This window comes from Theropithecus gelada, chromosome 16 (genome assembly GCF_003255815.1).
Source record: "Theropithecus gelada isolate Dixy chromosome 16, Tgel_1.0, whole genome shotgun sequence".
In the NCBI taxonomy this organism is placed as follows: domain Eukaryota; kingdom Metazoa; phylum Chordata; class Mammalia; order Primates; family Cercopithecidae; genus Theropithecus; species Theropithecus gelada.
In genome coordinates, this window is record NC_037684.1 from 7,288,302 (window position 1) to 7,314,605 (window position 26,304).

The 26,304-nt window shown below is 48.0% G+C and overlaps 1 protein-coding gene across 3 annotated transcripts in view; it reads right to left on the reverse strand.

Moving 5' to 3' along the window:
* The window catches only part of ASIC2 (acid sensing ion channel subunit 2), a 1,130,968-nt gene that overhangs the window by 259,141 nt on the left and 845,523 nt on the right, over positions 1 to 26,304 (reverse strand). Inside the window, exon 1 of one of the 3 annotated variants that reach the window (XM_025361847.1) lies at positions 22,003 to 24,056. The exons of the other annotated variants lie outside the window; for them this stretch is intronic. Coding sequence (XP_025217632.1) covers positions 22,003 to 22,710 — 708 coding nt within the window. The 5' untranslated portion in view covers positions 22,711 to 24,056. Of the gene's footprint in view, positions 1 to 22,002; positions 24,057 to 26,304 lie in introns of those variants that run through there. 3 annotated transcript variants of the gene reach the window in all.

Here is a 26,304-nt window from a genome sequence, read left to right on the forward strand (position 1 = left end):
GAAGTGATTATTGCCATTGTATATCATTTCCTGCTTTTTTCAGTCTCATTTTCCAGCCTTTCTATTGATTCTGTGAGCAATCTGATATCTTTCCAATATAATCCCTTTTGCTTAATTTAGCCAAGATCAGCTTCTATTGTTTACAACCAGCAAACCCTAATGGATATCCACCCATCTTTTATCCACCCATCATCCATTCATCTTTCCATCATCCATCCATCCATCCATCCCATCCATCATCCATTTGCTCATCCATCTGCCATCCCTCCATCCATCCATCCATTCATACATACATACATTTATTCATTCATCTATTCACCCATCCATCCATTCCCCAGTCTCCTAGAGTATTGAGGACCAGTAGGAAATAAGTAAGGACAATCAAAATACACAAAGTTAAATGGAACTTCAAAAGCCAGGATTTGGAGCTAAAAAATTAACTCTATAACAATAAGAAATTTAGTGCTAATTAACACAAGACAGGTGTTCCAGTAGATAAAGATGTCATCAAGGTCAACTGGGACTTGAAAGGGCACTTTGGAGGGGATTTTTTTAAGAGCAAAGTTTGAAGGACACTAACACATATAGAGCACCTAGCACCATCTCAAGCACTTTTACCAGAGACATCTCCCTTATTTCCCAACCATTCTACAAAGTAGATGTCCATGATTCCATTTTGTGGATGGGGAAACTGAAGCTCAGAAAGTTTATGCAGCTTCACCTAGGTCACATCTACTAAATGACAGGACAGAGATTAAGACTCAGGTCTTACCACGCCCAAGACCCTTGCTCTTTCCCCCAGCATTTCCTAACACAAATACATCGTGTGACCTTGGGCAAGTCAACACCCCTCCTTGGGACTTCATTTCCATCTTTACAGAAGGAGAGGGTTGGATGAGACAGGTGCGTTCTAGCACTACATTTAATGAGTATATGAACAGGTGTGATGTTGATATGTCTTTCTTCTGTGCCTGCAGGAAGTGCATTGTAAGGAGTGCCCTAAAAGAACTATTCTGGCTACTTGCTCTCCTGGGGCGCCATATTTCACCAGATTCAGACCAGTTTTTGTGTTTATTTTTTGACTTGAGATTCTTATGCCACGTGGGTAGTATAATAAATCCAGATCCTACACTCACACATGATGCAGGCTTGCAGACTCTAGTTATTGTGGGAGATTCATCTCCCCGATCCCCACCTAGAACCCCTGGCAGACACCTAGCTTCCTTGGGCTTCTGGATGGAGTTTTCTACTCTTAACAGAAATGATATATCAAGTGGCATCCCACGGGAGGGGGGAAACACAGAAATGACACCCCCGTCAATAGTCCTTTATGCAAGGACCCTCTCTTGGGCTTCAGGTGATCATCACCCTCCCCTATCCCCAAAACACACCAGCTCCCTGGCCTGAAGCGTAGGATCTGGTCCCCCCAGGAAGCCAGCTGTGTGTTGCACACCACGGGTTTTAAGGTCTTTCATTGTTTTTGGAAACTACGGGCTCCCTCCCTCCTTCCCTCCTTCCCTCCTTCCCTCCCTCCCTCCCTCCCTCCCTCCCTCCCTCCCTCCCTCCCTCCCTCCCTCCCTCCCTTCCTTCCTTCCTTCCTTCCTTCCTTCCTTCCTTCCTTCCTTCCTTCCTTCCTTTTTCTACTTTGTGCATTTAAAAACACTAGGAATGGTAGTAAAACTAGTTTCTGTGCTTGGTCAGCTTAGATCACCTTATTGCTTAAAGTTCAACCACTTCTTCAGGGAGAGCAGAGGAGTAGTTTCAGATCTGAGCGCACTCCCTCCAGCCATGTGCCTGGTCCCAGCAGGCTCTGTGGGCCAGCCCAGATGCCTCTCTGCTCCATCCATGCAAGACTTCTCTCCAGTCAAATGAGGGAAGCCTCCTGGGCCCCTTCACTTAGCATTCACTCTAACCAGACACTAATCTCATTTACAACTTTTACTGTCTACAGTGAGTGATTTTTTTTGAATCAATAAACTAACTCATTGCAAAGTCAATTGGTTAAAAATTAATACCTTACCTTTTTCTCCGACCACCCACCCAGTAAACCCCCAGGTTGGCAAGTTATTTCCATTAAAACGAAAAAAGCCTTTAATCATATAATCATCTTTACATTTTGAAATGATAAGCCTGCATACTGATCATAGAGCTAATTATGTTATAATCAGCCCATTTCCTCATCCCGGTCCCCCTCACCTGAGCACAGAGTTCCCTGGTTTCTCTCCCTGCCTTGGACTAGACCCGCACCCCCTTGTATTCTCTCCCTGCCTTGCTGCCAGAGTGGTCTTTCTGAAATGCAAATTTGATACTGTCAATCCCATACACCCTGTTTAAAATTCTTCTCTGGTCTATCATCATCTAAACGGAGTCCCAAATGCATGTGAGCTCTTCTGGGCCTGAGAATGGGTTTCATCTAGCCTGCATGGGGCTTTAAACATTTTAACCTAGGATGCCTCTAGGCTGGGTGTGTGTGCTCCAGCCAGGCAATGGTGTTACTGCCCCTATCCACTTCCACCTGTCTACTTCTTACATCACCTGTCTGAAACTTAAAGACAACTTCATTTCCAACCCTGACAAGGGCTGGATTGCCCAAATGAAATCTTCCCTTCCTAACCTGAGCCCTTCTGCAGTGTGTCTCACTGACGATGACTCTACTCACGTGAACAGTTTCAGGAAGAAGACAAATAGTTTCTGTTTATTGAGCACGTACTCTATGCCAGGCCCAGTGCTAAGCACTTTAAAGACATCTTGGATAAACTGCACAATAATGCTGTGCAGAGGAGGAAGCTAAGGATCCAGGATGTTAGTGCTTGCTCAAAGTCAGAAAGACAAGAAATGGCACCCCCCAGGACCTGGGTTTAAGTGCATTCGGTTCCAAAACCTATGCTTCCAACCCCTACGCTGCACAGCCTCCTGCTTCTAAATAGGGGAGAAGCCTGTCCTTTGTTGGCAGCTCACTGTTGCACAGAGCTGACCACGCCCCATTTGTACCCCTCTCCCTTGGGTCAGTGCCCTCTAGATTTCCCTCCTACCTCCCTGACTGTTCCCTCTCACCCTCCTTTGTCTGCTCCTCTACTTCCAGACCCCTAAATGTTGGCGAATCCAGGACCCAGTGCTCAGCCTGCTGCTCTTCTCTGTCAACACACTCAACTTACGCGATCCCACCCAGTCCCACTGACTAAATGCCGCTATTCCACCACGACTTCCAAATCCCAGTCTCCTGTCCTGACCTCCTCTGGAGCTCCAGGCTTATGTGTTCAACTACTTACTAGGATACCCAATAGTTATTTCAATCTCAATAAATCCCAAATGTTGAATTCGCCTCCCACTTCTCTCAGTACCCATATCTAATCTCCCCCAGCCTTCCATTCTCAGTTCATGTTACCAGGATCAGCCCAACAGCTCAGGCCCACAACCTGGGAGTTATTCTTGAGCCCTGCTTTTATCACCCTCTATTACCAGTCCACCATCAAGTCTCACTGGACCCACCTCCAATATATGCCAAATTGGACTATGCTCACCACCTCCATCACCAAAACCCTAATCCAGTCCACCAGCATCTCTCATCCCAAGTATTGTATCTGCTTCCTAACTTGTCATCCAGCCTCCATTCTTATCCATGCTCATCCGGTCTCTGAAGCCAGAATGATATTCTTGCAGGGCATATTAACTCATGGCACTCTCATTCCTAAGCCCTCCAATGGCTTCTCACTGCGCTGGGAGTCATCTCCAAGTTCAGCCCAGCCTACAAGCCTTGGCATTTGGCCTGCACCTACCTCTCCAACTTCAGCTCATACCACTCTCTTCCTCTTCTACTCTGCTTAAGACATACAGGCCTTTTTTCTATTTTTTGGACAAACCAAGTTCATTCTCATCTCAGAGACTTGGCACTGTATCTCTTCTGCCCAGAGCACCTTGCCTCTAGGTCTTCCCTTGATTGCATCCCCCTATCATTTTGGTCTCAGCTCAAATGCCACCTCTTTGTGCAGGGCTTCTTGACTACATGAGCTAATGAGCTAAAGCATTTTACAAACATCCGTTTCCATTTCTCTCTATCCTATCATCCTATTTTGTTGTCTTCAGAGCGCTCATTATCATCTGAAATTATGGCATTTGTTTACATGTTTACCATCTGCCTTTACCATCCCATTCCAACCCATTGTCTCCTAAACTCTAAGCCTCATGAAGGCAAGGATTTTGTCTGTTGTTTGTTTGCTGTGGTCCAGTGCTAACAGGAGCTAGCACACAGTAGGCACTTAATTAACTCTTACTGAATAAATGACCTAAACTTCTGAGAGGTAAGCTGAATTCTGAAATAGATTTTACATGAACAATTCTTTACTGAGCACCTATTTTGTGTACATAGAGATATACAAGGCTCTGAGGAAAATCCTCGTCTTATCACATAAACCCATAAGCCCTACCCTGCATATGGTTGTATTGTCATCATCACCATGACCACCATCCCTCCATCATCGTCATCGTCAGCATCATCACCATCACCAACACTGTCATCACCATCATCATCCACCATCATCACCATCATCATCATTGTCAGTAGTAGCAATAATCTGCAACATGCTTATGAGGCTTTACATTGAACAAAACAATTTTTTATACATTATCTCTTTGGTTTCTCAGAACATTACAGTGAGGGAGGTTTGTCACTATTTTTTCATCAAGTTTTTACAAATGAGAAAACTGAGCCCTGGGAGGAGATCATTTAGCTCCAAGATACCCTTGCAGAGTTTCTTTTCCTTTTGACTGAACTGCCTCCCTCCATGCCAGCCTCCTTTCCATCTGGAGACAGGTGATGCAAACAGAGTCCAGGACTTACTCCTGTTTCAACAACACTTAGTTAAGAAATTGCCCCCGAGTTTGCACATTTTCATTCTGGCAATGTAGGAAAAGAGATAGCTTTTAAATTGTAATCCATGGCCAGATTTTATGACTGCTAAGCGGGGGAAAAAGAAAAGCTTAAGGTGAGTTTAGGAGGACTTTTTTTGGTTAAAGAAAAAAAATTACAAAATTAAAAGAGTAGAAAAAAATAAATTACTAGTGACTGTTTTTACTGCGTGAGCTTACAAGCTGGAGTGGAGAATTAAAAAGTTATATAGCTGGGGTTTCTAACCATGACTTATCACAGATGAATCCTCCATATTTATAGCTTTTTCTGTTTTTCCCATCTCAAGATAGTAAGCAATCCCCTGATATAGGGTTGTTACTCTCTGCCCAGGAACCCTGGGGGCTGTGTGTACTCAGCAGAGCTGTCACAGCTGACAACACAGGAAGGACCTGGGAGAGGGGCTTGTTTATTGTTCCTCTGCCTGGAGGGATCCCTCCCTTGTTCACTCAACAACCACTGGAGGGGGTGGAGGTGGGGAGTACTCCTTCATGCCAGGACCCAGTGAGGAGAAGGAAGGCCTTAAAGAAACAGAACAGTAACAGCCAAAGTTCCATGATGGAAGCCATCCTCTCAATTCATTTAGCCCTCACAATTGCAAATGCTGACATTATCCCCTTTTTACAGATGGGGGAATTGAGGCAGAGAGGGATTAAATAACTTGCCCAAGGTCATGCTCAGCGAATTGCCTCTCAAGGTGCCAGTCCTTGAAAAGTTCAAAAAGTGAGGGGGGGCGGTTCTTGGGGGGCAGGGAGAAAAAAGACTAAAGGGAGAATGGGAGAAATGACTAGGGGAGGTGGAGGAAGGAAATATTAATTGAGCATCTGCTTTGTGCCAGACTCCACAAATTCTGCCTTGTCATCATTTTTCTTCTTCACAGTCACTCTGTGGGAAGGCAATGGGTGGTATTTATGTCCATTTTACAGATAAGGAAACTGAGGTGCAGAAATGTTAAAAACTAGTCAAAGTTAATTTGGAAGTGACATTGATAGGATCTGAACTGACATCTGTCTGTTTCCATTTCATACTGGCTGGATGACCTTGGGCAAGTGATCTGACCACTTTGAGCATCTGTTTTCTCATCTATGAAAATGGAAGAGTATTCTCTACTCTCAGGCTGATCTCAGGCTCTGGGTGGGAAAAAGCTTTGTAAACCAGGCAGCATTGTAAAACCAACTCTGCTCCAACACCTGCTTGCAGGTAGGCAGGGGCCAGATGCTTTCTCATTAGCTGGGGATGAGGAAATTGAGGCCCAGGGAGCTGACATTGACTTGCCCATGCCACAGAGCTAATACAAAAAAGACCAGAAGTGAAACCTCCTGTTTCTTAGTGTATAGTTCTCCAACATTCACTGATAAGAGGAAACTTAACTGGGGAGAGATAGTACAAATAATCCAGCAGGTACAAATAACTGAGAGCAAAACTCTAAACATGGAAACACGTGACCTTGGATCTCAAGGTCACTGACTTGTTGCCTTTTTTGACAACACGGAATCCTAGAATGTCGATTTTAAGAAAGATTGCATAGATCAGTGACTCAACTCCAGCTAAAAAACACCCATGCTTGGTCTTGACTCCAAGCCAATGAAATCAGAATCTCTGGGGGTTGAGCTTGGGCTTTAGTAATTTTTTAAAAAAATTATCCAGATGATTCTAATGTGCAGCTAGAGTTGAAAAATCCTGACTTATGATCTCCCTTATTTTCCGAATGGGCACTAGAGGCCCAGAGAGGGGCAGCTAAAGATCCAGGGTTGTCCAGAAGTTAGTGGTAGAGTGCAACTCTGGTCTCCTGGTTCCTAGCTTGGGACTCTTCCTCCACTCTTGTCACTCTGCACTTGTGGTCAAAGTGACCTGATGATCCTGGTGCCCCCTAGTACCTGAGGATAGACACCACCCCTCCTCATTTCTCCCACTCCCCACGCCTCCTCACCAGCACCTCATGCCCCCAGAGAGAGCTCTAGGTACTGGGCTGGTCTACACACTGCAAAATGAAGTGGTGAACTGAGGCAATTATCCAATGTATTAGCAAGCCTGTCCCTGCGGCACTCCTGCCAGCCAAAGTAATAAATACAAAATGGTAATTTCTCTCTGGAAGCCTGACTCCCGCCTCCCACACAATTCCCCTCCCACCCAGAAGTCATATACCACTGCCTGGTTGTCCTCTCCTGGATGGGGCAGAAGTAACTGAGTTATTTAAATATCTCAGGCAAAACCTGCTTTTACGAAAACCTGAATCATCACACAATAACCTCAGTTCTCCTCTGCAGCTTACTTGTCTGGCCAGAGCATATCCTTCTAGACTTCAGTGGAAAGTAATAAAAATGGCTACAGGTATCAATTAATGACTCCCAATGGCTAACGTCTTCTTTGTGTGTGTCGTAAACTAGCATCAGCCCTGAAAAGGGAGTGAGAAGAGCTAGGTTGTAGCTTAGACCTGGACTCTTGCTTCGTGACCTTGAGCAAGTCACTCCAGTTGCCTGGGATTTGGAACTCTTTTGTTACCTTTCCCTAGAGTTGTGCAAATCCAAATGGAGAATGGACGTGAAACTGCTTGCACAGACTTCCGTAAAATCTGTCTATGGGAAAGTGAAGACTTGAACTCAGGTGCCCTTACCCTTACCCACTCCATGGTAGTCTCTCAGGGCATCAGTGGCTGTATGCAGCACAGGGAAGACCAGGGGGTTACAGGACATTCCAGACAGAGGGAACAGCATATGGAAAGGCTTGGAAGAACACGGTAGATACAGTGAATCCTGGCAGCTCAACATGGCGGAATGCATATGTGGGGGTGACAGTCTGGAGATTACCTGGGTGCTTGGCCTTCTCTTGTAGGCAACAGGGAACCACATGATAATTTTAGGCAGGGAAGATTTTAGACAAAAGATAAATGGCTGGTCCAGTTTTTCAGCACCAGACTGGAGAGGCCATTGAGGGGTCTAGTTTGTTGCCTGGATATGGGATACTATGGGGGCAGGGGAGATTGACTTGATGACCTGGAGTATATTCAGTTTGATTCCTTAGAGGCTGGCACAGTGCCTGGTATATAGAAGGTACTTAATAAATGTATGCATGAGTAAATGTAGCTGTCAATCAGTGAATGAATAAAAGAGTGAGCAAAGGAACGAATGGCTGAAAAAACAAATGAGGGTATGAATGACTTAATTGAATGAATAAGCTAAGGCATGGTTTGCAAACAACCTTAGCAATTCTAACTAATGGCCTTGTAACAACAAAAGTGAAGGCTTCTAGCTGCATTACCTAGAAATGCCCTGTTATTGGCATGGCTCCCTTAATTGAAGACTTTCTCCCCCCTCAGTAGCAACAAGCTGCTCAAAGACAAAAACTGATTACTGTGATCAAGCCAGAGGCTCTCCTTGGATTCTCACCTGTCATTGCCACATTTACTGATATCCACAAAATCAGAAAAGGGAGCAGAAATACCTAGCAGCTCATCCTCACAGGAACTAACTCTTTTTGGAGGTATGTGACTCCATTGCCATTTCTCCATTCATATGGACTCCCTCAATGACTTGTCGTTTCAGTATCATATAAAGACAAAGGAAACAGTTATCCTTAATAGAAACTTACCAATTGCTGTGCTGTCTGCACATCTAAGCAGCAGCAGCAGCCTGACGGTCTAGCCTGGGAGAAGCAGCTGTGCTTCTCAGAGCAGGATTCAGGACAAGGTGGGCTTTGAACGCTGTCCAAAGGGATGATTTATTGTAAAAGAATAAAGTGGCAGGGTTGATATGCACTCAGGTCTGTCTGGGGACAGAGGCCCTTCTTTCTCTTTTATTCCATCCTGCTTTTGCCTCTAGCCTTGTAGATCCTTGCTACATAAAATGTGGTCCATGTACCTGTGGCATCGGTGTCACTTAGGAGCTTGAGAGGAATGCAGAATCTCAGGCTCCGCCTACTAAGCCAGAATCTGTGTTATTGCAATATTCCCAGGTGACTCTCATGCACATAAAAGCTATTGAAGTTTGAGAAATTCTGTCTATAGATGACCCAGGTGGCACTGTGGGCCCTCCCAGCCACAAAGATTCAATTCCCTCTGACCAGGTTTCACAGTGCTCTCCTTTGAGATCAGGGAAGACTTCCCCTAGGAGGTGACACTGACTTTGAGACTTGGAGAAGGACACATATTTAAACTCCCAGTGGCAATTCACCACCATGAGTCAGGAAAGTTCTGGAACAGGAATCAGAACCCACCTGGCTTTGGTACCAGCTGGGTAACCTTGGGCAAGTCAGTTCTCTTCTCTGGGCTTAGCTGCCCCACCTGTAAAACAGGAGCACTTCGATTTGCTTTACTAAAGCATGTGGTTATCGGGAAGACCAACGGAAGTGAAAGATTTGCAAGTTCTCTGCGAAACTCGATGCCAGGGAAAGGGTCTGTTTTCGCTGTGGGCAACCAGCCAACCTGACCTAACATGTTGGAGGCTGAATGAGGAAACTCTCTCTGAACATCAAAGGCTTAAGACCTTTGCCCTCATGAAGATTAATCAGCAGAGGAACGCGGTGCTAATTACCCAGAATGGAATACTCCAAAGAAAAGGGCCTGGCTAAGTTGGTCTCACTGAGCTGCCCTTAGACAGGGATTTGTGATTGGATTCCTCCTGCTGCAGTTTTTTTCCACTCACTTGGAGTTATTTTTTAAAGGAAAGTTCGGCCTAAGGACCTAAAGCTATGTTACATTAGCATTCCGGAGGTCAATATTTCCAAAGCTGCTAGAATCAGGCTGTTCTCTCATACTGTGTGGGTGAGAGAGAGGCAGTCACATTTTGGAAGGAGCCAGATGTACCCACAGTACAAAGAACAAGCGATTGAGTGACTGGAATTGGGTTTTCCAGTGTGGGAAGGAAGAAGACAGATACTTCTCCAACTGGGGGCCTTTAGTTGGCTGTTACCCTGTTTGGAATCCTTTTCCGGATCTCTGCATAGCTTCCCCTTCTCATCTTCCTGATCTCAGCGAAGATGTCACTTCCTCAGATAATCGATCCTCCCCTGCTCCCTGGCTTCAGGCAACCCCTGCTGTTCCCTATCAGATGCCCTTATTCATTCTTTTTTTCCTTCACAGCATTTATTAATATTGGAAACAGTCTTGTTCATTTATTTGTTTATTTACATATTATCTGCTCCTCTACCCCCCAACATACAATGTTTTTCTAAAATCCTTAATCACCTGGGGGTGTCTGTTAAAAATAGACCAATGGAAAAATCAGTTAGGCACGGTGGTGCATGTCTGTAGTCCCAGCTACTTGAGAGGCTGAGGCAAGAGGACTGCCTGAGCTGAGATCAGGCCCTTGCACTCCATCCTGGGTGACAGGGTCAGACTCTGTCCCAAAAAAAAAAAATTTGATGGGCTGCTCCCCCATAAATTCTGATTCAATAGTTCTGGTTTGGAGTGAGGGATTTTTAAACCAGCCCTTCCCATCGTTCTGATCTTTGGGAAGACTTGGAAAGCACAGATCCGGATGAGAGCTCTGTGAAGGAGGGTCAGCTCCATTTCCCTCCATATCCCATATCCCCCCGGGATCCCTGGCCTATGATCGTTCGCCATAACTCTTTATTGAATGAATGAATGAATGAATGAACGAATGAGTCCACATATTTTTTTTTTTGGTGGAACCATCCTTTTTCCTGTTTCAACAATTCAATATTCAGACAGGGAACTTGTCACTTACAAGGCACAGCGTTAGGTGCCCAGACAGCTACAGGATAAAACCAGACATGGCCCTTGCCCTCAAGGAGATGATAGCTGAGGAAGGGGAATCTGAGTCAATGCATAGGATTGCAATAAAAGACCGAGAAAGGAAAGGGTTATCAGAGGGGCATAAACAAAGTGAGTTTTGCGTGGTTGAAAGGGTGGAAAGCATCCCTTTGCCTACAGATGATTTATATGGAAAAGTGGCCTCAGATAACCACAGAAGAGATGAGATTTTTAGAAACAGTATTTTTCTTTTGTCTTATATGTTGATTTGTTGTAAGTTACACACACACGTGGCTAAAAATATTCAGGTCATAGATAAGAGTGAAGAGTGAGAAGCAGGGCTCCCTCTCTCCTTCTGCACCCCATCTTCCAGGCCCCTCCTCAGAGGCAGCCTGCTATCAGATCTCAGGCATCCTTCCAGGCATATTCTGGGCATATCTAAGCACCAAGTCGTCTAGAACAGACAGGGCATCAGAGGCAGAGACAGTGGATCAGGGAATCCAGGGGAAAGGAAGCAAGGACATGGAAGGTGGAAAATTCCTTGGAATAGAGATAAGCAGCTCATCAGTGACTTAGCTTTGTGACTTTGGGCCATGAACTCATAAATCCAGGAGAGTGGGAAACGGAAGGTTGGTCAAGGTAGTAGATACTTGCCTGGCTTGTTGGCTGGTTAAAATTCTTGGAACATGGAGCAGGAGAGAGGGGCAATGGGAGTGAGGTAGCCAGGGGTCAACATAAATTAAAAATTCCAGTCTAGCATGGTGGCTCACACCTGTAATCCCAGCACTTTGGGAGGCTGAGGGGGAGGACTGCTTGAGCCCAGGAGTTCTAGACCTGCCTAGGTAATACAGCAAGACCACAACTCTATAATTTTTTTTTTAATTAGACAGTTGTGATGGTGTGCAGTGAATATTCCAAATGCTATCTTTTAAGAGTGTGAGATGCAGGTCCTCATCACCACTCTTTCCATTAACCTTCTGAACTTTGGTTTCCTCATTGGTAAAATGGGTATGACCCCAGAGTATTGTCCTGAGGATTAAAGAAGATAACAAATGGGAGGCACAGAGCCACGTAGCAGCCTTCCTTTATCCCTCTCCTGTGTCCCACTTCCTGGCAACCCATTCCACCTAAGTTGCTAGACTTGCCTTTGTAGAGATCTCAGCTACATCATTTACTAGCAAGGCCACTTTTGGTGAGCCGACCCCTCCTCACTCCTGGCACATAGCGGGTGCCTACACGTCCCTGCTCCATATTTGTCTTTCCCCAGCATCATAGCCCACCTAAGAGCGTAGGAGACATTGCTCTTGCTGTTCCAAAGACGTGGCAAAAGATGAGGGCCCGAAACACTCATCCCCGGCCGGAATTATAAAAACAAAACTACTTGGATGTGAAAAATGCAGTCATGTTTCCCCGGCTGGTTAAAATATTTGATGCTCATAGAATATTCAACAACAACAAAAAAAGGCTCTCACTCCATGCACCATCAAAAATGTAATGTAATTATAGTGATGTTAAATATCCCCAGCTGTTCTGAGATATTTGAATCTTAAATCAAGCCTGCCTGTATACATCCTGCGGTTGCAGCTGGAGATCCACACTAAGTACCACACAAACATAGAGCTGGGAAAGTTCAGACAAGAACTCTGGGCTAGAGTCTCCACATCTGTTTGTTAGAGGCTGGGCCTGACCCCCAACACTGGTATGAGGATCCCCCAACCCGAGATGTTGGCAGCCATGTGCCTTAACAGAACCACGCAATCTGACAGGTCATAAGCATCTATCCAAATCATCTTTCAAATCCATGTGCAGGGAGCGTAAAGAGATAGTGTAAAATAAATGGTAATAAAGTGAATAAACACGCGTCTCACTCCAGAGCCTTTGAGGTGGTTCTATAAATCAAATTCTTTCCATAATTTTCTCTGTGAGACTGTGCTGAGAAGCAGAATCAAACCTCATCTGCTTTCCTGAGCAGTAGGCTTAGATTTATGGATGTGAGTTCACAGTGGATGCCCGTGCCATTTCAAAGTGGGAAAATAATTTTCATTGGGAGGGGTTCCAAGAGAAGATTAAACCCTTCACTTTCAAAGATCAGAGTATCAACAACTTTCAGATCAGATATGCCATCAGAATCAGATGGGGATGGCCAGAATACATATTTTGGAAGAAGAGAGAATTTACAGAGGAACAAACTGATATTGCTGTGATACAAAAGTGTCATCTGTAGGCTTAAGCATGAATCTCCTTACAGTCTATTTGAAGCTTCCCAGTGACCTGCGGTGTGACCTTGAGCAACTCAGTCTCCCTCTCTGATTTTTAATTTTGATCAGAGTACTGAATGGGGAAGAGACACAAAAGGGCTCTGACCTACCCAGAGAGGTGTGATATGAAAACGACATAATGTTTCTTGGCTAGAATTGTAACAATATATAGAAGGCCATTGGAGACTACTCTTCTATGGCCTTAAAAGTCTTTCTTGGAAGAATTGAGGGGAATGGCCTATTTTAATGATGATAAGGATGATGAAGATGACAGTGATAACTCACATTTATTCAGCACTCACACACCTGTGCTCTGCCTTTACATACAAGAGAGTAGGAACACTTTCTGTATTTATACTCAACATTTATCCACAAACACTAGCCTATGGCTGGCTCTTAATAATGTTTAAAGAGATTAACATATGCTTTTTAAGTTTTGAAACAGCCCTACACGAAGAGTATGGTCTGTGTTTTGCAAATGAGGAAACAAAAGCTCTTTCTGTAGCTACGTGAAGAAGGAACGCATTGGTGGGAGGCAGGCTGTGTCTTGGGAAGTCCAGTCCACCCTTCTCTTTGCTTGAATGGCTGGGTGACTTTGGCCTCAGGATCCTCCTTTGTAATATGAAGTCATGAGCCAAACGAGTCTCAGTAAGGGTAAGCAGCTCTCTAACAGCCACCCAGCCAACACAATACTTGGCAACGCTGGGATTTGAACTTGAGTCTGTGTGACTCCTGAGGTAATCTCCTTTCTACTTCCCCTAACCACCTCCTTTCTAAGTTTCTGGAGTCCAACTTCCCAATCTTGCATTATGTAAGTGTGGTTAAAATACTCCCGAGCTATTTCTGAAACTAGATGCGTGTTTGTTACACATTCTTTTATTTTCTTGAATTTTGGACAGATCCTGCGGCAAAATTACCCAGCCTCGTTCACTAATGTGGATTCAGGTCTGCAATAGAAAGTGTTTTGTACATCAGAAACAAATGAGGCTTCTATTAATTTCCAATTCTTGCTGTAACAAATTACACAAACTCTACTGGCTTCAAACAACATACATTTATTATCTTATAGTTCTGGAGGTCGGAAGTCTGAAATGAGTCTTACCAGCTAAAATCAAAGTGCCAGCAAGGCTGTGTTCCTTCCGGAGGCTTTAGGGCAAAATCTGTTTCCTTGGCTTTTCCAGCATCTAGAGGCCACCCATCTTCCCTAATTTGTGCCCCCTCTTCCATCTTCAAAGCCATCAAAGTAACACTTTCAAATCTCTCTCTTTTTCTCCGACTTTGTCTGTGTGTGTGTGTGTGTGTGTGTGTGTGTGTGTGTGTATGTGACAGAGTCTTGCTCTGTTGTCCAGGCTGGAGTGTAGTGGTGCAGTCTTGGCTCATTGTAACCTCCACCTCCCAGGTTCAAGTGATTTTCCTGCCTCAGCCTCCTGAGTAGCTGGGACTACAGGTGCCTGCCATCAGACCCAGCTAATTTTTGAATTTTTAGTAGAGATGGTGTTTCACCATGTTGGCCAGACTGGTCTTGAACTCCTGACCTCAAGTGATCTGCCACCTCGGCTTCTCAAAGTGCTGGGATTACAGGCATGAGCCACCGCGCCTGGCCTCTTTCTCTCTGACCTCTGCTTCTGCAGTTACATCTCCTCTCACTCTGATTCTCCCGTCTCCTTTTGTCACTTTTAAGGACCTAAGATTACACTGGGCCCATCCAGATAACCCAGGATATTCTCCCTATCTCAAAATCCTTAACTTAAAAATCACATCTGCAAAGTCCCTTTTCTACATAGGGTAATGTATTCACAGATTCTAGGGATGAGGTCATGGGCATTGTTGAGGGGCCATCATTCAGCCTACCACATGGCCTTAGAACTTTGGTTTGACTGACACTCCAGCTAGGCCCTGGCCCTCTGTTAACCCTGCTCTGGTGTGGCAGAGGGCTTCCCCCAGAGCACTGATGCTTCTGATATTGCACATTCTCTTGGGTTCACTGGGGAGCCCAGGACCGCTCCCCAGGCACACTTATTTACTTCACTCTAGGATGCTCATCCCACATGCACTTTTATAGATCCAATGAATTGGATATGGCTGAACCACAGGGATCCCTCCTTATCAGCATTCACAGGGCTTCCAGGAGCCCACAGCCCTGTCTCTCAAAGCAAGTGTGGTTCGTGGACCAGCAGCATCTGTACCAGCTGGGAGCTTGTTAGAAATGCAAATCTCACACCCTGCTCCAACCTACTGAATCAGGGTCTCTGTTGAGGGCCTAGTAACCCAGACATGCTCAAGTTTGAGAAGCGTAGCCCCCTTAAGGACTCCACACCTGTCCACTGCCAACTGGAGTGTGGTGCAGCAGTTTAGTACCAGTTCTTTTCTGCAAAGTACTCACAAGCCCATCACTTTTTCCTTAAGACAATCTTCCAGGTCAGGTGAAATCTCAAACCCACACTGACCAGCAACAGAGGTGCTGGAGGAAGAAAAGGTATATGGGGCCTTAGGAGACCTTAATTCAAATGCTGGCTCTTGTTGTATTCCTGTGCTGAGTGACCTCTGGCAAGTCACTCCTACCTCTGGAGTTAGGCAGGCAACAGAGTGTAATCAGCATCCTCCATTACTGCAGAGATAGCAATGTACATTATCATATCCTATCTAGGTATAATAAATTAAGCTTCTGCTGATTACAAATGCAGGTTTGTCTGGCCAAAGCTGCACCAAGATCTTTTGCAGGAACAATTGTGATGCAGTGCATTGACTTTGGAACCCTAAGGTCAGGGCTTCTGTGACCTTGACCAAGGTACTGAATCACTCTGTGCCTCAGTTTTCTTTTTGGTATCAGGGACAAAAGAATACGTTTTTCTCGCTCCGTTGTCAGCGGAAATAAAATAATGAATGTGAAAGTGTCTGGCAGAAAGAAGGAGCTCAATAAATGTGTGTGGAATCGGAGGAAACAATTTACAAGGCAAATTAATAGTATAAACAATGGTGTCAGGGGAGATATTTGACATGCTCAGAAGAACAAACTTCCTGAGTACGTTAGCAGTCTCTATTTGTTTTACCAACAATTCATGTTCCAATTATGAGTGAGTCATCTATTTGTTAGCACAGGCCCGAGCTGGAACTCAATTTGGCACCATTTCCTCATGCAGGACTTCAAGCTACCAGTGTCCTTGAAAGAATGAGAATAGTAATTTAGTTGAGGTTGTGGCACAATTAAAACTTTTTTTCACTACTCCTGGGCAGATTCTCCTCCATAGATCTACTTCTCTTCCATTTGTCTGAGGGCAGAGGAGGATACAAGTTCATTAGTGATCTTGTCCGATTACGAACCGTCTTTCCTTCTCAGGATTGCAGGTCTTGGAACCCAGGATGACTCTCCAAGGCCGACAGCAACTTACAGTGAAAAAAACTTCAAGGCTTGGAAGATTGTGAATGGTACCCTCCATGAAAGGATTTGTTCTTATCAGCATCTCTGAGTGTTGGCAGAATGGAGCCATAGGAAAGAACATAGGCTTTGAAGCTGGACTGATCTTTGGTTGAATCTTGACTCTACTACTTCCCAGATGTGTAACTTTGTACCTCCCTGAGCCTCAGCTTTCTCATCTGTAAGCAGGGTTCCATGACACTCATTCATGCTGTTAAAATGGAATGTGACTGTTTATGTAACAGGTACCCAATACAAATTCTAGGCTATTGCATTCCAACCCCACTCCCTGTATAACAGGCAGCTCCTTTTAGACTCAGTCACTCCAATGAGGCACATTGACTGTTGCAAGCCTATTTACCAGAAACAGATCAGACTTATGGTCATCTTGGTGGCTCAGTGCCTGGCACATAGTAGGTGCTTAATATGCATTGGTTGACTTAATTTTTGAGTAGTTCATCCAAGCAAATCACTTAGGAGAATGAAGACAACTGACACATGAAGCAAATGTCCTGGCTATTCCTCCAGCCCTTCTCCATTGGGCAGACATCTGATTGATGCCTTCATAACTGGCCACAGTGGCCCCAAAATAGCCACTATCAGAATCATCCTGACATTGGTCAGTTTGGATATCTGCAGACCTGAGCAGAGTTTACATTTGATTCCCTAAACTAATTTCCCCAAAGTCAAATAACTGGTGGAGGTCTTTTCATGTTCCTTGTATAAATGTCTATTTAATCACCGTCCTGTCTCTAGCACTTCAATAACTTGTACATTTCCCCCCTTAATTACTGTTTCAGTTCTGCAAAGAAAATAAATGGTTGGCTGAAAAACTCACACCATCTGCACTATTTGAGCTCTCTGTTCCCCCGACTGCCCACTTGAATAGAGAACTTTTCAGCTAAATCCCATTGGTCATTTGACTCATGCCTTCATATTAAACAGGAGAATCCTGAGACCAAAGTCACTCAACTAGCCAGGGAAAAGCTGAGGCTGGGCTGGACTTCCCAGGACACACTCTGCCTCCTACTGATGGACTCCTTCCTCATGCAGCTGCAGAATGTGCATGCACCTTTGCAGTCATGAGGACTTGGGTTCAAATCCAAGCTTTGCTACCTGCAGAGTCTGTGACTTCAGGTGGATTACAGATGATCCCAGCACTGCAGTTCCCCCATTTATAAAATGTAGATTTTCACACAGTCTTCCAGGGTTATTGCAGAGAATTGAGATGACATGAAACATGCCCAGCCAGAGTCTGGCACATCACAGCTGCCCAATGCTATTTGCCTTTGTCCTTCACTAAAAATGCTCACCGCAAGTCATAATAATGGAAATAGCTCACATTTCTTGAGTGCTTACTTAGGGCCAGGAATGGGTCTAAGCACCTCACATGTATTAGCTCATTTATTCCTCTTTCTCTAAAGACAAAAGTATCTTTCTTGATTCCCTAAACCTATCCATCCTCCCAACTGCTGGACTGCCTGGCCTAGTGCCTTTTCAACAGAGTTAGCTGATTTTAAACAATACATTGCTGAAATGATTTCTTGCTTTCTGTCCTGGCAAGTAGCAGCCAGCTTGTCTGATGTGACAAAATGTGAAGAAACTAAACGTTGTTTTCTTGGCTTTCAGTACATATGAGTGGTCCAAAATCTGAACTCAAGGTTAACTCTTGAAAAGGCGATTGTGCAGGGAGGAGTGGCCCCTCATAGAGTTAGGAACAGGGTGGCAGCTGGGGTGTTTGGGACACAGATGAGGTCTCTCAACTAGTAGTAAAAGAAGTCAGAGTTTTGCTACAAAGTTCAAAAACTTTAGTTTGGTCTCCAGGCACCCATTACACAATTGCATCATCACCCCTCAGCCCAACTCCCATCTCAGCACGTCCAGCCCTTCCCTCTGGCCACCCTCAACTAGGCTCAGGGCCTAGTTGCGTTCAATCTCATGCGTTCAATCTCATCATTTCATGTCTCTGTACTCTTGGATTTGGACTCCTGTCCCCTCACCCTGAAGTCCTCTTTCTCTCCTTCCCTACTTTAGAGCTTCTACTTATTCTTCAAGATTCAGCTGAGACACCACCTCCTCCAACAAACCATCGAAGATCCCCAGTCTGACCCTTGGAGCCCACACAGCACCTCTGTACGCTCCTGGCATCTATTCACACATCTGTCCTCAACAACACTGTGAGCTCCCGAAGGGCATGTACCAAGCCTTATTTAATTTTATACCCCCAGCAGCTAGTACAGAACTTAGTATATAGTTGACCTTCAAGAGACATTGGTTGATTGAACGAATGAACTAGAAAATGAGCATATACCTCTACTCAGGTAAGTGGTTATAATAAAATATGATAATTATATGAATGGTAATTAGTAACTGCTACCATCAGATGTCAAGACACTGAGCTGAACACTTTATCCACATTATGACAACGGCTCTTGAATATCGAGCACCTACTGCTGTCCAGGCACACGCCAGTTATTGCTCATATGTTATCTTCATCCCAGATCTCTGAGGCAGGAATTATTACCAGAGGCTCAGGGAGCAAAGTGTATGACCAAGGCACACAGCTAGGAAATGGCAGCACCAAAAACCTGCGCTGAGATCTGGCTGGCACTCTCCCTTGAACCATGTCATCTGCCAGAGAGAGAGCCATTGCTCCTTGTTCCTGCAGTGGACGTCAGATTGGCCTCTGTTGGTTTCTGTTCCAACCCCCTGGTTCTTCTTCCAAAGTCCCAGTGCCCAGCTAGCTCAGCCTCACTGTTTTGCATCCCACCCAATTACTGGGAAGGCTCCCTTCTTCTGACCCAGGAAACCCCAGAAGGGCCAGAGTGTGCAGAGCTTGAGTCCACAGCTGATGCCAGGGAAACAACACAGGCATTCAGAAGCCAAGCTGCTTTATCTGACTGCTGAGAGATTAACTCTTGCACAGCTGCAACAAAGAGAAGCACTGCAACTAAATACATCTCGAGTGGGCCTAGAGGATAAGACCCAACAGACACCCCCTTCCTCTGCTAGGTTTATTTCCAGACCAAGGGACTAACTGGTTGAAATGGGACTTAGGGACAGCTGGCACATCCCCCCAAAGGCCTCCTCTAGAACTCCATCTTTCACCTGTTGCTCTAGTCCTCTTAGGATTGGGGAGCACAGGTGTCTGGGGGGGGTGCTTGGCATCTTGTTTTCCACTTTCCCTTCTCTGTCCCCAAAAGGAATAAATGCCCAGAAGTGGCCTGCTTCTCACTGAAATGCATTTCACTGGTGTTCTCTAGAGGAATTAAGCCAGGAAAATGTTCCTGACAGGCCTGCTGTATATTTGGGGCTCCCCTGAAATAGCTTCTGGCTTCTACAGATAGAGGGGTGAAGCCTTTAGTTCTGAGGTCCTTGGAAAAACCTATAGCATACAACTTTAAGGGGCTGGGTACTCCCAGGACTGGGCCATTATAGGAAGCCACTAGGGGTCACCTGAGTCTCCAGGAACACATACATTTGAGGAATGGAGGTAATACTTTTGCTTGGGTGTGTGTGTGCCTGCAAACTCTTCAAAGGCAGGGACTCAGAGTACAGGGAGGTAAGAGAAGGGTGTGTCCCAATGGGAAGGACCTTACTCTCTTCAACTCCCTAACAATTGACCCATGCAACTCATGGCCATGCCTGTTGCTGAGGTTGAAGTCAGGTGGCTCCTGAAGGGACTGTGTCCTCTGCATGCCTCAGTGGCATGCTGCCAAGACTCTGACGACCTGGGCCACCTGGGGTGGCTCTACTTTCCACTATCCCAGCTCCTAGGAGGGATAGGATTCCTAGGAGTAGAGGTGGGGGAGAGGGCAAGAGTCCTGTGTAAGAGTCCTCTGAGAGAAGAGAGGCCCAAGTTCAGACAGGAAGGGTACATATGGTTTCTGTGTAATGCAATTAGTGGTATGCAAAGTTGGACTTTGAACTTGCTGGCTCTGAGCATTGGACAGCTTTTAGAGCTTCATTTTTCTTATTTTAAAAATGGGAATAAAACTCATTGTTAATGCAGGGCTGTAGTGAATATCAAAAGTGCATAGAGGCTGTTAGAATGCAATTCCACACGCTTTGCAAAGCAATAGTCAGATTTTCAGAATTACATTTGATGGGCCTGCTGTAAAACTTAGCGCTGGAGTGAGAGCCTGCTGCTACGTGGACGTAACCTTGAACTTTAACTCTTGAGGCTGCTAATTAGTGATCAGCAAAAAAACAATAAACAAGAGATCACTGCCCTCATTCCTTCACCTTCGTGGAACTCAGAATTGTGCTTGGAGTCCTGGAAGAAATCACTTAGAAGCATATGTTAACAGCATCTCCTACTTGCCAAAGCAGGGAGTCAGCAAGTAGATATTCTTTAAAGGCCAGCTGAAAAGCCCAGGAAATAAGGAATGTTTTCAGAGTGGATAATTCAGGGCTACTAAATACACAAGCTTAAAGCAAAGCCAGCAAGACAAGATTGAAGTCACGGTTGCCTTCCTAGACAAGGAATAATCCAATCAGCCAATGAGAGACCTGGCCTGACCGGCGTCATGCCAACACCTGTTGGAACCGTGGCATCTCTTTACCATCCCAAAATAAGCTTTGTCGGAAATGAGGATCTCAGGAGTGATGAATCAGAGCTGGTAAAATCACCATCAGAGCACTACCAATAAACACACACAGCAACCTTCCCTGTACTAGTGGAAAAGCCCAAACCCACCTAAGGGACATTTACACATGAATGACTGGACAGGCGTGCATCATGCTGGGGCCTGGCACCAGAACTCCTCCAAGGCAGACTGCACAAGGCAGATACCTTCTGTCCAACAGCTGCGTTATCCAGACCCACAGCGTGAGGGAACCGGCACAGCAAATGGTTTACAAACCCTGAGCACAGCTTCTCCTGGCCGCGGCTGTTTGCATCCACATCCCTGCTAGGATGCTTTCTCAACTCCAGAGCATTCCTCCAGACCAGAAGACCCACACTTACATTTTATGGGGGATGGAGGCCAGGTGAAGGGCCCAACCCTGGCCCACCACTGCTCAGTTCGGCTGGATGCTCAAGACTCCTGCACTTTGAAAAAGTAGCCAAAGCATGCTGCTGCCTCCCCCACCAAACTGTCTACAGCTTCAGTGTTGGTTTTCTGGGAGTTTCCTCCCAAGTTCTCCTAGAGTCTAAGTGTTTGGGAACTTGGAAGACATAAGCTGCTTAGGATCGTAGGCCTGCTTAGGGACTCTGCGTGATTCTTCTGACGGTCCATTTTTGAAGAGCTTCTTTTTTTTTTTTTTTTTTTTAAAAAAAAAAAAAAAAGAGCCGTCTGTTGGTTTTCCCAAAGACAACAAGTCCGCACTTAAGAGATCTATCTACACTCCAGACAGAGCAGTTTCTTGGAGTCCTGTGGGTCTGGAGTTGAGGTCAGGAAGAAGGAGGCTGACTAATATTCACAGACGGGCCCATACGGAGTAGAATGAGGGGTTTGGGGGCTGACACTGGAAGGAGGGGCTGGGACAGGGGAGCTCCCACTGGTGGGAGGCGACTCCTCCTACAGTTAAGTCCAAGTTCCCAAAACCTGCAGGAGAAGACTCAGAGGACCCAAGAGTGGGTTCTGCCTTGGCATCGTGGAGTGGTAACACTGCAAGAGGCCTGGGGACAGCCCCAAGAGGGCGGAACACCAGGCCTCCTGACTCCCGGGGAGTGGGGCGCAGAGGGAGAGGGTTCGCGCGCAGGGCAACTCACGGAGGAGAAGTTGTGTGGGCCGCAGAGCTCGCCGCGGTACTTGCAGGAGAGCAGCATGTCCTCGAGCTGGTGGCCCAGGCGGTCCATGAAGGCGGCGCTGATGCCCTCGAAGTGGCGCGGCGGCAGGAAGAGGCGGAAGTCAGCCAGCTTGCGGAACCACTGGCGGCGCGGCTCGTCGCCGCGCAGCAGCTCGCTGACGAGCGGGCGCGCGGTGCGGTTGGGCAGCAGCAGCCCGAGCCAGTGGCCGGCATAGTAGAGGTCCCCCTTGGAGAGGCGCGGGAAGCGCAGCGGGTTGTTGTTGCACACGGTGACGGCGGGGAAGGGTAACTGGCGGCTCCACTCGCGGTGCACCCGCGTGTGCGACGGGAAGCTGAGCCAGTAGAGCAAGCGGTTCGAGGACCAGGACAGCAGCAAGCCGAGGGATGTACAGAAGGCCAGCACCCACAGCGCCCGCCGCTGGAAGGAGCCCCCAGCCGCCGTGCGCCCGGCACACATGTGCCGCAGCCCGTGCAGTTTAGCGCGGCTCAGCGACGGCCGCCCCCTGCGGGCGACCCCTGGCCCCTGCAGCGCCCGCTCGCCGCCTCTGCCGCCCCCGGGCTGCCCGGCCGCCGCCACCGCCGCGGGCGCCGGCTCCTCGCGGGCCATGCGGAAGCGTCCCGGGCCGGTGAGCGCGGCCGCGGGCAGCCCGGCTCCGCCGCTCCGGCTCATTCATTCAGCCCGCGGCTGGCAGCAGCGGCGGCGGCCCCGGCCGGGTGGAGCCGCCATGGGAGTCCGCAGCAGCAGTGGAAGCAGCAGCAGCGGCAGCCGCGCGCAGCCCGCGCCAGGGAAGCGTGCGCCCGAAAGGAGCTCCGGTGGCGCGGCATGCCCGCCCGGCGCCGCCGCTGCCGCCTCCGCGGGCGCCCGCCCGGGACTGAGCGCCGCCTCAGCCCGCAGCTCCTGGCAGTGGCCTCTCCCGAGCGCCTCCCAGACTCTCCCGGTCCCTGGTCTTCCTGGAGGACGCCTGGCGCCGGGCACTACTTCTGGAGGGGTCCCACAGGGAGCCGCCTCTCCAGTCCCTGGGTGCTGCGCCCGCCTCCCCTCGTCCTGGACCTCGGGGGACCCTGAGCCGAGTCCCCCCTGCCCCGCTTAACCCCAGCTTTTACGCTGGTCCTGGGAGAAGGGCCACTCGGCCACCATGCCTGATCTGGACATCCCCAGGGATCCCACCAGCCCGGCCCGTGGCCCAGCGGTGCTGGGACACGGGAGAGAAGGCGCCAAGGAACGAGCGCCCCCAGAGGCGCACCGCAGCTCCTGGCTGGGCGGGCGGGGTGGGTGTGTACGGGGGTGAGTGGTCGCCTTGCCGGCTGCCGCCTTCTTTCCCTTGCCCTCCAGGACCCTTCCTTGTCACTGCTCCCCGGGCTGCGCTCGGCAGAGACCCGCTTAGGCTTCCCCAAGTCCCGCGCCTAAGTCCTGCCAGGCGCCCGCTCTCGCCTGGGGCTGAGAGCTTCTCAGGGCGTCCTGCGGGAGGCTGTTCGCCGCCGGGCCCCTTCAAGGATGCTAGCTGCAGGGAAGTGTCGCTTCTCGCCTCAGCTCTCCCAGGTGCCTCGCGTCTCCAGAAAAGCCCGGCCTTGCTCTCTCTTGCCTCTTCTCTCTGCCCCGGCGGCGACAAGAGCTGGGGACTGCGGAGCCCCGCCAACACCTCCCGGGGGTGACCCGGACTCGCTGCTCCGCGCGCCCTTCTCCTCTCAAGACTCCGAGCTCACGGTGGCCGTGACGCCGGCTAAGCTCCTTCCCCGGTTGCCTGGGAGAACCCTCTTCGGGCCCCAGGCGAACTTGGGCAGCGGCCGCGCGACGCTGGCGCGGCTGGGCTCCGAGCACCTGCTCCTCCGCTCGCTGGCCCCGCGGCTCGGGGCGGGCGGGGCGGCGGCGACCGTGAGCGCCGTGCGCTCCTGGAGACGCGGTGCTGACGCGCCCGGCTCCTCCTCGCTGCATTTTAATTCCTGGCCACTGTGGCCGCTGCACACCGAGCGGGAAGCCTCTTGCTGGAGTCGGCCGGGTGCGGGGGTGGGGTGTGGTGGGGAGCGGGATGGGGATGCGCTGTACAGATGTGCTCCTGTGTGTGGGCTTGTGGGAGAGATAAGAAGTAGTATAACCATTGTGTTGATGTGGCCGCAGTGTAGACAGGGGTGAGAGGACTCCTGAGTGTGTGAGAGGGGCTGTGGAGAGAGCAAGTTGCTGTGTAGTGTGGGCATTTGAACACGATTGCGAGTGTGGTGCCAAGTATTGGGTGTGCGTAGGATGTGCATTGTGTATGTGTGAATGGGCATTTCTGTGAAACTCTTGAATGTGAGCATGTCTGCGGGTGGCGTGCTGTGGCCATTAGAGTGTGGTGCATGCGGGATGTAATGTCTATGGTGACATGTATGTTCCGTGTGTGTGTGTGCACTTAGTGAGTCCTGGGTTTGAAATGGATGTGTTGATGTGTGGGTGGATATCAGGGTTTCTAGATGTGGTGTGTTTTATGTGTGTGTGTATGTGCATGTGTGTATGTGTGTGTGTATGTAATGAGTATGTGTGTTGAGGCATTGCGAGCAGGGTAGGTTCAGTGGGACAATCCTCCCCTCAGCCTCTTAGGGGCATTCCATGTGTGCCCCAGCCCCTTCCCTGGAAGTGCCTATTGCTCAGCCCTGGCCCAGTCTGCCAAGCACAGCTCTCCAAGAGAGTGGGAAGGAGGAGTGGGACTTCCAGGGACAGGAGACTCCATCTTTCCCATTCCCCTCGCTGGGATCTGGCAGCCCACTGGTTGTCTGATAATGTCACCCTTCCATCCTGGATGGGCCCAGGATATCCCACTAACCTCTGGGCACTTTAGACTCTTTGATTTGGTCTTTTTAATATTTAATATTTTGCCTTGACTTGTTTGGGAGGATGGATGAGACACATAGTGCACTGCTAGCTCCATTTCAGAGGTGAGATTAGGGAGGCCAAGTACTTACCCAAGGTCACACAGCCTGTAAGTGGTAGATCTGGATTCAGCACCCAGGTCCCCAAAGCTCTAGCTCTTTCTACTGCACCACAAGGCCTTACAGTTTTCATTCTCCTGACCAAGCACCTTGAGGGCAGGGTGGGAGTCTTGCTCTTGTGGCTGGCTGGGCATGTAGGGTGCACAGTAGGACTCTACCCATGTTTCCCAAATAGTTGACTCACTGAGGCCTTGCTGGGGCAGGGAACACTTGGAGCCCCATTACTCCATGAGATAAAGGCGTTTTCCAGACATTATCCAGAGAGTAGAATTTGGTGGGGGAGGCAGTGTGAAGGGACTCCAAAGGTGGGAGGATGCTCCAGTGGAAGAAGAACCGAAGTGTGTATCCTTTGGGTGAGAGGAGGCTTGGAGAAGCAGAGATTTGGGTGAGGAAAGGAGTTTTACCCTCTTTGTAATGATGAATTAGGGGCGATTTGGCCAGATCTGTTGAATGAGCTGTGGGTTTCAAAGCAGGAGAGAAGCAGTGCTGGGGTGGGTTTTCCCTCCCCACTGACCTGAGGGCACCCCTGCAGCGTGATGACTTCCTGCAGCTGGTCTCTGGAGAAGAGGACCTCTGAGCCCCTCATTTCCCACTCACCCACATACATACATCCACAGAGTCACACATGTACAAGCACACATATACACAAACACACACACACACTACACACATATACATGAACATACATGTATACCAACATATACACCCAAATGCACATATGCCCAATGCATACTGCATAATACCTACACACAACACACATACATGTAACATACGCAACACACACACACATACACACACACACACACACACACACCTGGAAGCCCTTCTCACTCATCTGGGGAAAAACCTTTTGCAATTGGTCATTGATGACAGTTTGCTTTGGGTTTGGCTGGTTGAAGATGTCTGTTGCTGGCTTTGAGGGGAGGGTTCTGAAACTGCCTGCTGTACTGCGGCCTCTACCAAAGACTCATACTCCGGTGCTCCCAGCCTGGTCTCAAGGGTCCTGGAAATGCCACAGTGACCCGCGTCTTGGCCAAGGTGGGGTGACCTAGTGACCTCAGTGCAGTTACTGATGAAGCAACCAGGACAAGCATGTGCCATCTTCCAGCATCATAACTCTGGAGTGGCATGAAGCTCTATTTTATAAAAGCCTTTAAAACATTTTATGTTTCCGATGTGTTCAGCTGTTGTGGGCTTGCTCTTTCCTAGTTATTTCCCCCTTGAAATGTGCATGTGCTACTTTTGATTGACCAAGTGTCTTCTCTGCCATGAGGTTTCCTGTTAATTCTCCAGATGGAAG